Genomic DNA, 13,966 nt, shown 5'->3' on the forward strand with positions numbered 1-13,966 from the left:
TGTTAGGCAGAAAGTTAGTGGCTGACAGCCTTAGTCACCATTCTCTTTTATTGTATGGAAGGCTGTCATTCTGTCAAACAGGTTTGGAACATGAGGGTAAGTAAATGACGACAAAATCAAAATTAAAATTTTCATTTTAGGGTGAACAATCCCTAAAACAGGACTTGAAATTTTTTTTTTTTTTTTTTTGGTATCTAACAGCAGTATAAAGTATTCAAGTAAACAGTGAAATAAACTGAAATAACATACAAAAAAATAATCAAAATGTAAAAGACAACTACCTAAATTATTGTATTATATCAAAACACAGGACATTCACACATTAATTTATTAGGCTATCATGTATAGTCAGACCATGAACATGACAGGTGAATGACAGGTTTCTGTAACCACAGATTTTGTGTAGGTCTGGTAATAACCTCCCACATGACTGCTGGCAGTTAAAGACATGGGAGTCATATAGGCATATGACAAAGAGTACATATACACGCTCACTTGTCCAGATCATAGAGTGTGTGGGAGATCCTGACGAAGACTTCCACCTCTGCTTCAGTAGCCAGCTTCTTAATGGCTGCATCTCGATCCTTCCCGAAGGGCTCGGAGTCGTACTCATATGACAGCCGGGTAATTTTCCACTCCTAAGAAAAAAAAGAGAGGGTGCACAGTTAAATAAGGGCTCTGCCAGGACACACACATAATATGGCTGCAAACATGCACTAAGGTTTTACACACACACAAAACAACATTAGTAGAACAGAGCTATTAGTTGTTGACTTGTCTCACTAGGCAGTCCGTCTAGTGACCTTAAATAGCCTTGGAAAGACATCCGTGGGTTGTCCCCTGATAACAAAGAGGCGAGAGTTCAGTTTGCGGAGGCTGGCATCTAAGTCCTCCAGACACTGCAGTAAAAACCTGTAAAACAGAGAACACAGAGTACTGAACACTCAGTTAAATGATCAGGTAGGAATCATTCTTAAGTAGACTTATAAATGGCAGATTTTGAACATTGATGTTAGCTGTAAATTTTAAATCTAAACATTGCTTTGGATTAAATTAAAAATCTGCAGGAAAAGTAGAGGTATTTTTCCTCTCACAATAAAGAATAAGCCTTAGACTAATCTGGACTGCAGTGAAAATGTGAGTCCAACAGTGGGCAATAACATACTATTGGTCTGAAATGCACCAGTACTTGAGTGGTTAAGATGGCATACTGCACAACATGCCTTCCCCATGATTCTTTATTATATTTTTATGGGCTAAGTTACATAAATGAGAGTATACATGCTACAAAATTTACAGTTAGAATGAATAGGAGTTCCAAAAAAAAGGTGCAAGTCTTTCTTTATAAAATAAGACCTTTATAACCGTCTATTCCTGGATTAGCCTAGAAAAGATTTGCCTTTGTTCAACAACATAACACTGTGCATGGAAAATATGAAGGAGCCTGCTATGAAAAAGAAGCTCGTCTACTCCTAGTCTCTCCACAGAGCTAAAAATATTTGTACAAATTTAACTTCCACAGTATGACAAACATCATTACACACAATAAGCTTTGGTTTAACAAACCAAACTTCGGTCATGATCCCTATTTAATTAAATACGTTTCTAAATGTATACCTGGATTGTTGCACAAATTACTATCTTGAAAAGGACACTGGACCGATTTGAATAATTTATGATTTTATGTTGGCTACACTGAACATTAGGGTATAATCCAGTCTGAGCTAGAGTTGTTCCTCTTCAGCAGACTAGAGGTCTCTCTTGTGTGACTAGATCAGCAGTACAACATCCAGTTCAGCCTGTCTGCAACCCTTTTTCAAGATGTCTGATCCCCTACAGCATGCACCAGGCCAAGGTAAAGATAAATAAGAGCGTGCCTCCTCAAAGTCACTGCCATGGGCTATTACAAAACGATATGGGTAGTATGACATGAAATACTTTTGGGAAACTGACATGTCCTACATTGTGTACTTCATCTAAAACTATTTTAAACAGCATTATGCTCATTATTTTATAATTTTGCATGCATCTTGTATGACCTCATATTAAATGACAGACTACATGGAATATTTGTACTTTTTCCAAATTAATTTCTCACACCACAGGACCATTTAAATGAACAAAATGAATAATTAAGTGAAAAAGTTGTGTTATATAGTGAAAAACTTAAGAAATAGTGACCAGTCACAAGGCCTAAAATATACACTTTCCCTTAAACACTGAAATACATTTTAACCTTATATCTTGATGTTGTAAAAAAAAAAAAAAAAGTTAAAAAAAAAAAAAGTTCAAGGACATGTAATGCATACAACTACACATCCAAAGAACAGATAGTGCTGCTTTGCAAAATACACACTACGGAAACCTATAAAGTACACTTACTACACCAACAAATGTTTTCTGTTCTCTCAAATTCCAATTGTATACTGATATAAAAGCAACTTGCACCTGGGAGAAAGACATTGCCTTTTATTCTTGTGCGACCCCGTACCCTCATGCAAGGACTCGCTATACGCAACGCATAATTGAAATGAATAAAAACCAACTGAATACTGTTCACAAGGCTCTAGACTGTCATTTAAAGGGTTAATTTCTGCCGCACCGAGTCACGTGACACAACAGCATGCCATCGATTTCCTTGAAGCGCTCCTACTGATGCAGCGCCAACAAAAGCGCCTCTGGTAAGAAACTTCTTTACGTTTTTTCACTGAATCCTATTTGGTTGTAAAAAGTAGCATCTCTAGTTTCATTTGATATGCTGCTTTAAATCTTTCATCCATTTTTCACACTTTAGCGCGCTGATAAACATGAAGTACTTGGATGAGTGGTGTGTAGAGGTTTTCTGACAGAAGTTCCAAAAACACGTTCGTTATTTTGAATAACTTTTCACAGTAATAAATCTGTCGGTCATTTTGCGTCATTTTAATCTAAATTGTTATATTTTTGTTTAACACTGTACAATAATGTGCTATTCATTAACATTAGTAAATGCATTCCTATATACAGGTGCATCTCAATAAATTAGAATGTCATGGAAAAGTTCATTTATTTCAGTAATTCAACTCAAATTGTGAAACTCGTGTATTAAATAAATTCAGTGCACACAGACTGAAGTAGTTTAAGTCTTTGGTTCTTTTAATTGTGATGATTTTGGCTCACATTTAACAAAAACCCACCAATTCACTATCTCACAAAATTAGAATATGGTGACATGCCAATCAGCTAATCAACTCAAATCACCTGCAAAGGTTTCCTGAGCCTTCAAAATGGTCTCTCAGTTTGGTTCACTAGGCTACACAATCATGGGGAAGACTGCTGATCTGACAGTTGTCCAGAAGACAATCATTGACACCCTTCACAAGGAGGGTAAGCCACAAACATTCATTGCCAAAGAAGCTGGCTGTTCACAGAGTGCTGTATCCAAGCATGTTAACAGAAAGTTGAGTGGAAGGAAAAAGTGTGGAAGAAAAAGATGCACAACCAACCGAGAGAACCGCAGCCTTATGATTGTCAAGCAAAATCGATTCAAGAATTTGGGTGAACTTCACAAGGAATGGACTGAGGCTGGGGTCAAGGCATCAAGAGCCACCACTCACAGACATGTCAAGGAATTTGGCTACAGTTGTCGTATTCCTCTTGATAAGCCACTCCTGAACCACAGACAACATCAGAGGCGTCTTACCTGGGCTAAGGAGAAGAAGAACTGGACTGTTGCCCAGTGTTCCAAAGTCCTCTTTTCAGATGAGAGCAAGTTTTGTATTTCATTTGGAAACCAAGGTCCTAGAGTCTGGAGGAAGGGTGGAGAAGCTCATAGCCCAAGTTGCTTGAAGTCCAGTGTTAAGTTTCCACAGTCTGTGATGATTTGGGGTGCAATGTCATCTGCTGGTGTTGGTCCATTGTGTTTTTTGAAAACCAAAGTCACTGCACCCGTTTACCAAGACATTTTGGAGCACTTCAGGCTTCCTTCTGCTGACCAGCTTTTTAAAGATGCTGATTTCATTTTCCAGCAGGATTTGGCACCTGCCCACACTGCCAAAAGCACCAAAAGTTGGTTAAATGACCATGGTGTTGGTGTGCTTGACTGGCCAGCAAACTCACCAGACCTAAACCCCATAGAGAATCTATGGGGTATTGTCAAGAGGAAAATGAGAAACAAGAGACCAAAAAATACAGATGAGATGAAGGCCACTGTCAAAGAAACCTGGGCTTCCATATCACCTCAGCAGTGCCACAAACTGATCACCTCCATGCCACGCCGAATTGAGGCAGTAATTAAAGCAAAAGGAGCCCCTACCAAGTATTGAGTACATATACAGTAAATGAACATACTTTCCAGAAGGCCAACAATTCACTAAAAATGTTTTTTTTATTGGTCTTATGATGTATTCTAATTTTTTGAGATAGTGAATTGGTGGGTTTTTGTTAAATGTGAGCCAAAATCATCACAATTAAAAGAACCAAAGACTTAAACTACTTCAGTCTGTGTGCATTGAATTTATTTAATACACGAGTTTCACAATTTGAGTTGAATTACTGAAATAAATGAACTTTTCCACGACATTCTAATTTATTGAGATGCACCTGTATTTACTCTGAAATTTCACATTGAGAATCAATGGGTTCATCCAAAGGCTGAAATATGTTGCTTTCAGAGGCTTTGTATGGAGTTAGGATGAAAATAAGGTGCATTTCAAACTCTTTTGAGACCAGTGCAGACAGACAGCACACTGGAGGTTAAGTCATTCACTAAATAGGGAGCAAGGGAGCAAGAGTGCATCCTATAGCAAGGGTGCATCCTATATATTTCCTATGCAGCTATGTGCATTCACTCCTAAAATCTGAACAAAAGTTCAGTTTCAGGCTGCTGATGATGTTTGGACCACTCAACACGTTTAGCAGCCATGGGACAATGATAATCAGTTCTCTTGATCATCTTTAAGATGTTTCTACACTTTGATTGGAGTCCACCTGTGACAAATTAATTTGATTGGACATGATTTGGAAAGGCACACTGGTCTCACAGCTGAAAATGCATGTCAGAGCAAAAACCAAGTCATGAGCCAAGCTCAGAGACAGGATTGTGTCGAGGTACAGATCTGGGGAAGGCTACAAATTTTTTTTGGCTGCACTGAAGGTTACCAAGAGCCTCCATAATTCTTAATGGAAGAAGTTTGGAACAACCAGGACTCTTGGTAGGGCCTTGGTAAGAGAGGTGACCAAGAACCCGATGGTCACTCTGGTTGAGCTCCAGAGATCATGTGTGGAGATGGGAGAAACTTTCAGAAGGACAACCATCACTGCAACACTCCATCGATCTGGGCTTTATGGCAGAGTGGCCAGACGGAAGCCTCTCCTCAGTGCAAGACACATAAAAAAAAAGCACCTAAATGACTCAAGACTGTGATAAACGAGATTCTCTGGTCTGATGAAACGAAGATTGAACTGTCTGGCCTCAATTCCAAGCATCATGTCTAGAGGAAACCAGGCACTGCTCAACACCTGTGCAACACCATCTCAACGGTAAAGCATGGTGGTGGTGGCACTGAACGCAGCAAAATACAGAGATATCCTTAATGAAAACCTGGTCCACAGCGTTCAGGACCTCAGACTGGGCCGAAGGTTCACCTTCCAAGAGGACAATGACCCTAAGCACACAGCCAAGACAACGCAAGAGTGGCTTAGGGACAACTCTGTAAATATCTTTGAGGGCCCAGCCAGAGCCCGGACTTGAACCCAAACAAACATCTCCGGAGAGACCTGAAAATGGCTGTCCACAGACGGTCCCCATCCAACCTGACAGAGCTTGAGAGGATCTGCAGAGAAGAATGGCAGAAAATCCCCAAATCCAGGTTTGCAAAGCTTGTCGCATCATACCCCAAAACACTTGAGGCTATAATCACTGCGTCAACTAAGTACTGAGTTAAGGGTCTGAATATTTATGCCAATGTGATTTATATATATATATATATATATATATATATATATATATATATACACACACACACACACACACACACACACACACACACACACACACACACACACACACAGTTGTGCTCAAAAGTTTGCATACCCTGGCAGAAATTGTGAAATTTTGGCACTGATTTTTTTGCCGTCTTTTATTTAAGGATAGTGATCATATGAAGCCATTTATTATCACAGAGTTGTTTGGCTCCTTTTTAAATCATAATGGTAACATAAATCACCCAAATGGCCCTGATCAATAGTTTACATACCCTTGAATGTTTAGCCTTGTTACAGACACACAAGGTGACACATACAGGTTTAAATGGCAATTAAAGGTTAATTTCCCACACCTGTGGCTTTTTAAATTGCAAATTGTGTCTGTGTTTAAATAGTCAATGAATTTGTTAGCTCTCACATGGATGCACTGAGCAGGCTAGATACTGAGTCATGGGGAGCAGAAAATAACTGTCAAAAGATCTGTGTAACAAGGTAATGGAACTTTATAGAGATGGAATAGGATATAAAAAGATATCCAAAGCCTTGAAAATGCCAGTCAGTACTGTTCAATCACTTATTAAGAAGTGGAAAATTTGGGGATCTCTTGATACCAAGCCAAGTTCAGGTAGACCAAGAAAGATTTCAGCCACAACTGCCAGAAGAATTGTTCGGGATACAAAGAAAAACCCACAGGTAACCCCAGGAGAAATACAGGCTGCTCTGGAAATAGACGGTGTGGTTGTTTCAAGGAGCACAATACTTGTTGACCCCTCTCCAAACATAGCACTTATGGTTGTGACCATAAAGCTCTATTTTGGTCTCGTCACTCCAAATTACAGTGTGCCAGAAGCTGTGAGGCATGTCAAGGTGTTGTCGGGCATATTGTAACCGGGCTTTTTTGAGGCATTGGCGCAGTAAAGGCTTCTTTCTGGCAACTCGACCATGCAGCTCATTTTTGTTCAAGTATCATCATATTGTGCTCCTTGAAACAACCACACCGTCTTTTTCCAGAGAAGCCTGTATTTCTGTCAATATTGCTGAAAGACACACCTGAGCACAAGCTTGTTCAGGATGTAAGTACAAGATGAAACAGTACATTCTATATGATTAACAGACTGTTTGAACAGAGGTGGCCTGTAACTGCAACTCTATCTGACCCATCCCTCACTCACAGAGGCAAACGCTATCTTGTCTTGAAACCAGACCAGTGGAGTCTGCTTGAAGAGCGTTCCACTGCTCTTAAACCTTTTGAATGTGCCACTGTTTTACGAGCAGGCAGGAATATATAACAGTCTATTCATTGCCTCCAATGGTGAAAGGGCTGCTGAAGTCCACTGAAGGTGCTGCCTTCGATTCAGCTTCAGTGAAGTCCTTCCAAGCCACAGCAGTTGAGCAGCTTCAAAACAGATGGAAGGAAACACTCTTTGATCAAGTAGATAATCCTGTGATTCTCTCCTCTGCTCTGGACCCAAGGTTTAGAAGACTGAAATTTCTGTCACCTGAGCCAATTAAAAACTGTGCAAGCTAAAGTGCAAACTGAAGCACTTGCAGCAAGAAGGCAGATGGTGCAGCAGCAGCAAATGACCGCCTCAGCAATAAGAACAGCAGCTGAACCTTCAACATCTTTGCTTGACTCACTCCTTGAGTCTGAAGGCAGCAGTGAGGAAGAGAGCAGAGAGGAGAAAACTGAGGAGGACCTCAACACTTAAATAAGAAATGAAGTCCTGGCTTACTTTGTTGAGAGGCCCCTAGCCAAGTAAGAAAATCCTTTGGATTGGTGGAGAGATAATAAAGATAAATATCCCACCTTGGCAAAATTAGCTAAATCCTACTTGTGTATCCCAAGCACCTCAACACCACCTGAGCGTCTGTTCTCTGCTGCAGGTAACATAGCTTGCAAAAAAAGAGCCAGCCTCAGCCCAGAACATGTGGACATGCTGACATTTTTGCATTCCAATTCAAAGTTTTGGAAGAGTGAATAAGAAACATGTTCATATGAACAACACTGAACAGTGACAGTTTTCCTCTTCTGCATTCTACCTTTGTATTAAACAGTAACGTGTTGTTTTTTGTTTTATTATTTATAATTTTGATATTTCAACAAATTCTGCTGCTTAATATCTTATTACAAACATGTTTGTATCCTAATTTCATAATGTGAAGTTTATGAGTACAACTCAACATTTTGTTTATTTATATTTTGGATATTTAAAGAAGTTTTACTGTTTAAAAACTGGACAAACTTTTGTGTTTTAAGGTTTAAAATGTCAAAATGAAAGATTATATTAGTAAGACTCAATATGTGGCTTTTGCACTTTTTAAAGTACACTTTTACACATAAATACCGTGATTTAGGGTTTTTAGTTATAATAAACAGAAAATCTAATTGAATTTAGCTTTTTATCCGATTAATCGAAAAAATAATCGTCCGATTAATCGATCAGTTGCAGCCCTAGTACAATCATTTCAAAATATCATTAATGTAATCGTCATTAAATCATTAAAGCAGTTAAATATTCTAGATACCAATCAAATAAAATATTTATATGAAAACTGAAATGTAAACTTCTGTCCTGAGACGGCTGAACTGTATGGCTTTGCAGCTCAAAAGCTTGCTGCCGCAGGAAAGCAATTAAACAATTTCCATTTTTTTGTTTTTTGTCTGAAGTGCAAAAATACATACAACAGCTTTTTGTCATGATTTATATTGTTGAAATAGCCAAATATATTGGATAATTCTCCCATTTTTCTCATAGGAATGAATGAGTAACTATGGTAACAGGGCATTGCTTTCCCCCAGGAGTGGGTGGGGCCTCCTTGCCAACTGCATCTATGATAATAAAGTGCAAAAATAAAAGAAAAAAAAAGTGTTTCTCTTAATTATGCTTACATTTAATTTAAGCATTGTTTAGAGCAAAATTCTAAGTTATTTTAGTGGAATATCTGTATTTAACTGCAAGATGTTTGTGCTTCTCATCCGTCACTGCATGTTGATATCAGGCATAATGAAGATCAGAAATTTTTTTTTGTGCATGTATATGTAATCCTTTTTTACATTTTCAGATCAGGCGGTTGTTTCCTTTAAATTCTGCAAATAACCAGCAACGGATAAAATGCGTCGCCCAAAACGCATCTTAAAGATACAATTCCAAAATTAATTCACAAACTCACGTAAATCACAACGGGAGAGTTTATTAGTGTTAACATGTACACAAAAAACAAGAAGGGCTCACGCCAGTTTATTGCAATTTGCACAGAATGGAAAAAACAGCTTAAAATAACAATGAGACAGCGAGTAGGGAGACGTGGGTGAGATTTATTTTATTATTTTTTGTCTCCTGCTTCTCAATGCATCTCCACTTGCGGGTTCTCTGTATTTTATTGGGTTTTGCTCACTGTCAGTCTTTCGCTAGTCAGGACAGTGCGCACACCTGACGACTCGGCGGACAGATTTCAAGCAGGTTTGAAATCTGTCGTAGCGTCTGCAACTAGTCTGGGCAAGTTGCAGAAGTGCGCACACTACACAACCATCAGTCGTGGGAGCAGACCAGTCGCCAACTAGTTGCCAACTTAAAACATCAAAGGAGACGAGCTTGAGTCGTGTCGTGTGCGCTAGGCTTTAGTGAGAGGATGTTGGAAGGAGGAGGGAAAATAGGTCAGTGCTGAAAGGGGAGTGAGGTAACAGCATCTACTGACACACTGACCTAATTCATGTCCTGCACTAGGGAAAGAAGTGACTGAGCTGGATGTTACATCATTATTCGGCTATGAGGGCGACTGCCTGTGCATCCCACAAGGATATCCCACCACAGACATAGTTTCATCACATATTTCTTTTCTTTTCAGCAGGGAAACCAATACAATATTAAACAATAGATCTGTGAAATATGCACAATAGCAATAAACGGGCACACTCACGGTCAACATTCTTACATTTACTCTTTTGGGGAAAGAAAAATAATTACCTAAGAGAGTAAACCTCACCAAAAGGGGGAATATGATACAATCGATGGCAATTTAATAGTTTAAGCTATAACTACATGCTTTGTCAAGTCACAGCATGCCACACCTTACAGAATCTCTGCTACATACTGAGCTACTGATATTCAACCTGTGCAACAACAAAGACAGATGACGTGTAAATAAAGGGACCGTGTCAAGCGATTTTCCCCATTCAGATGCCTGGACTCAATTCAACCTAAAATCTTAATCCTTATTTATTCTGTATGATGAACCACTTTATCCCATACAACTGTGTTACAGATGTAAATGAAACAAGAAATCGTCATCATTAGGGTACAATGGGACTAAAGGCCCCCAAGGGTAAAAGTCACTTTCGATTTTATTTTCTCCCAAACAGTAAAAAGCAACGGAAACTACCACAGTACTTTACTAAACACTGATTTGTCACAATACACTGCAAAAAATGTCCTGATCCATGAGATCATCACTTGCAATGTCTAAAGTTTGATTTTGAGGTACACATTGTTTTTCTTAAGTGAGGTGAACAGATTTATTTTGTAAAATGTTTGAAGTAGGCTCACATTGAGTGATCTAATCACAGTGAAGATCAATTTGTTTATCCTTCTGAGACCAGAGTGTGCCTGCTGTATGCAACTTCCATTCCCCTTTTTGACTTGTAACTAGAAGCCCCACTAAAAAACATGCAAAAAAAAAAAAAAAACCATTCTTAGACCGAATAGTTGTTGTTTTTTTTGTTTTTTTATGTATGTCCACATATGTGGACAGCATGACTAAGTTGTGAAATTGTAAATAATACCAAGCTATAGAAAGTCCTAATTTTTTCATCAAATGTTTCCAAGAATGTTGGTTATTCATGTTTTTGAGATGTTACAGACATTACATCAGAAATTAGAATAATTCATTCTGAGTCAAAGTAATGGCTAGCATCATCCAGTCATTGCCAACCATGTTAAAATAAAATTATACATTATAAATTCTGGATCTATGTACTGATTACCATTGTCCCATTTCTGCCAATCGTGTTGAGTGGAACTGCTGACTGAAACGGAACTTTTGACTGGATGTTAGGAGTGAATGCACTTGCATAGGAAAGCATTAGGACGCTCCCTTGCTCCCTAATTAGGAAATGACTTAACCTTCAATGTGCTGTCTGTCTGCACTGGTCTCAGAACAGTTTGAAATGCACCTTATTTTCATCCTAACTCCATATAAAGCCTCTGAAAGCAACATATTCCAGCTTTTGGATGCATCAGTTGACTCTTAATGTGATATTGCACAGTAAATATAGGATATTTTAAGGAAAATCAGCCTATAGTCCACGAATGGGGTCATTGTGTTTAACAGCGTGCCGTTTCATGATAAATCGATGAAATTTTTAAAATGGCACATTGGATTAAAATATAACCTTTTAATGACAGCCAAGAGTCTGCTGAACTGAGGTCAGTCGGTTTAAATTAAATAGAATTATGCATATAGTGAAGCCAAAATACAGTGTCCACGCATGTGGTAATGCTGTGGTTAAAGAATATCTGAGATGTTATAAAATGCCAAATGTGACTGAAATTAACATCTTCATATATATATATATATGTATAAACATCTGGGGCCTTTTACTCCTTATGTGCAAAATTTGTGGGTAAAAGGCCCTCTTGCCACTTTTTATTTTATTTTTTTATGGATTTTTATCAAAACAACCCATCAGTTATTATTGATTTTCACACAAATTATGTTGCTCCATCAATATTTAATATTTTTTCAATCTTAATACAGTTTGTGAACAGAAAAAAAGGTGTGCCTTTAGCCCCGTTGTACCTTACTTGTTTGATAAAATAATAATTCAAAATGATTATTTTTTAAATTGTAGTACAGTTTTTATAGTAGTGCCCCCTTACTGCATGCAGGTGGTGATATCTGATGTCCTCTGTGCACACGTTTCAAGTGGAAACTCACCTCCATCTGCTGATTCCCACGTTGGACGATCCCGCAAACCAGGGGTCCAGTATGTAAACGCATCTCAGAGTGTCCGCTCCCACAATAGAGTCCCGCAGTGCTGGGTTGTCATGGAGCCTCAAGCCCTTTCTAAACCAGTGGATCGTATTGACCACCATTGCACCAAATATACTGTAAACTCTGTAATCACGAAAGTGCCAGCAATTCCCAAACTTGGCAAATCCAGAACTCCAAAAGGCAATGATAAACTTAGATAAAAGATGTATGAAGACAGAGAAATGCGAGATCTGGACCGGTTTTTTTCAGCCTTGCTCAAGAAAAACGTTTCCCATATTGAAGTAGAATCTCTGCGCCCGTGACTGCTGAATGACCCACCTTAAATTCATATAGTTGCCACCCTGTGACTGACACGATGCGTGCACAAAAACAATAGATTTAAAATGTTTTACTCTTACAATACGGTAAAACTGAAGAATTCATGTAAACAAACACGCACGCACAGGAAATCTTCTACAAAGACAACACGCGAGCGTCAACACAGACACGCGAGGAGGGAAAAAAAGAAGAGTTCAACTTCATCCTAAACCATTCGATAATCACGCCTTATGTCCAAACAGTATCAATCTGAACGCATTCATCCATCTACATGACATTACGAGCGTCGATTGGAGGCGAATATTTCCGCGATTGTTGTTCTGAAATTGACTGTCAATTTTAATACACCACGAGAACCGTCAGCCATTAGTCGACTCCACCCACATTCTGACGCAAACTGGTACGCAGCTGATTGGTCAAATCCGCACGTACACGTAATACTCCATCACGTTTCTGTGGTGTGGTCGCTCAAATCCGCACATGGTATTCATTAATAATGTAACAGATGAGGTTGATTTTGTCAAATTAGTGACGTGTTTTAAATAATCTTTAATCGTGAAGTGTTGACCACTTAAAATTAAATTATATAAAAGCTGAATAAAAGCAGGTTCGTGCCTATTTGCTGCTCGATTCTGATTGGTCAGATTGTGAGTACCCGGATAAGCACATGAACGCAAGCGAGACACAAGTGAATAACAAATGAGGTAACTTTGGGACAAGTTTTGTCATAAGAAATGCACTAGTACTGGGACATTTATTTCACCTCAAGTCTATACAACATTAGTGCCATAACTTCAGTGTAAATACAATGTATTCTAGTTAAACATTACGATAGAATCATTATATAGAATATAATATAGTTGGCTAATGTAATGCATTATACAATATTATTAGATTATGCTGTGATATTACTTTCCCCACATCAACATTGACAATACACAGTCAAATTTATTTTATTTTTTTTTACGGGAAAAGAATGCTACAGTGGAAATGTATTAATAGGTTAACCAGCCTAAGTTACCTTGCTATATATACCGTGAAAATATAATGATATTTGAATAAATTACTAATTGTATTGTAAAATAAGATGATTTAATTATTTAAACAATTTACATATATATACATTTTATATCATCTTTTACAAACATATTTTCACATAATTTTTTCACGTTAAACAATAAAAGGGCCTCCCAGAAGTTCATGCATGTTCCATCACATTTGATTATATTTTATTTAAATAATGTTTCTTCTTATTTTCATTTTTGGTTGTGTACATTGGGTGTTTATATATATATATATATATATATATATATATATATATATATATATATATATATATATATATATATATATATATACATACTGTACCGTTCAAAAGTTTGGGGTCACTTGCCTGAAATGTTTCTCATGATCTTAAAAATCTTTTGATCTGAAGACGTATGCTTAAATGTTTGAAATTAATTTTGTAGACAAAAATATAATTATGGCAACATATTAATTTATTTAAAAAAAAAAAAGTTTTTGAAATGGATGACTTGGACCGAATAATTAAGAAAAGCAGCCTCTAAGTGCCCAACATATATGGGAACTCCTTCAGTACTGTTTAAAAAGCATCTCAGGGTGATACCTCAAGAAGCTGGTTGAGAAAATGAGACACAGAGACAAGAGTACATGACTGCAAAATCTAGGCACA

General features: G+C 37.9%; 1 protein-coding gene across 1 annotated transcript in view; it reads right to left on the reverse strand.

Moving 5' to 3' along the window:
* LOC127455904 (cryptochrome-1-like) overlaps nucleotides 1–12,673 on the reverse strand; it is a 21,886-nt gene extending 9,213 nt beyond the window's left edge. The window contains exons 1-3 of the mRNA XM_051724081.1: nucleotides 11,899–12,673; nucleotides 804–912; nucleotides 496–638 (exon numbers count right to left, since the gene is read on the reverse strand). Of these exons, the coding sequence (XP_051580041.1) occupies nucleotides 496–638; nucleotides 804–912; nucleotides 11,899–12,056 (410 nt within the window). The 5' untranslated portion in view covers nucleotides 12,057–12,673. The remainder of the gene's footprint in view (nucleotides 1–495; nucleotides 639–803; nucleotides 913–11,898) is intronic.
* Nucleotides 12,674–13,966: the final 1,293 nt, after the last annotated feature.

This window comes from Myxocyprinus asiaticus, chromosome 18, assembly GCF_019703515.2.
Source record: "Myxocyprinus asiaticus isolate MX2 ecotype Aquarium Trade chromosome 18, UBuf_Myxa_2, whole genome shotgun sequence".
In the NCBI taxonomy this organism is placed as follows: Eukaryota; Metazoa; Chordata; class Actinopteri; order Cypriniformes; family Catostomidae; genus Myxocyprinus; species Myxocyprinus asiaticus.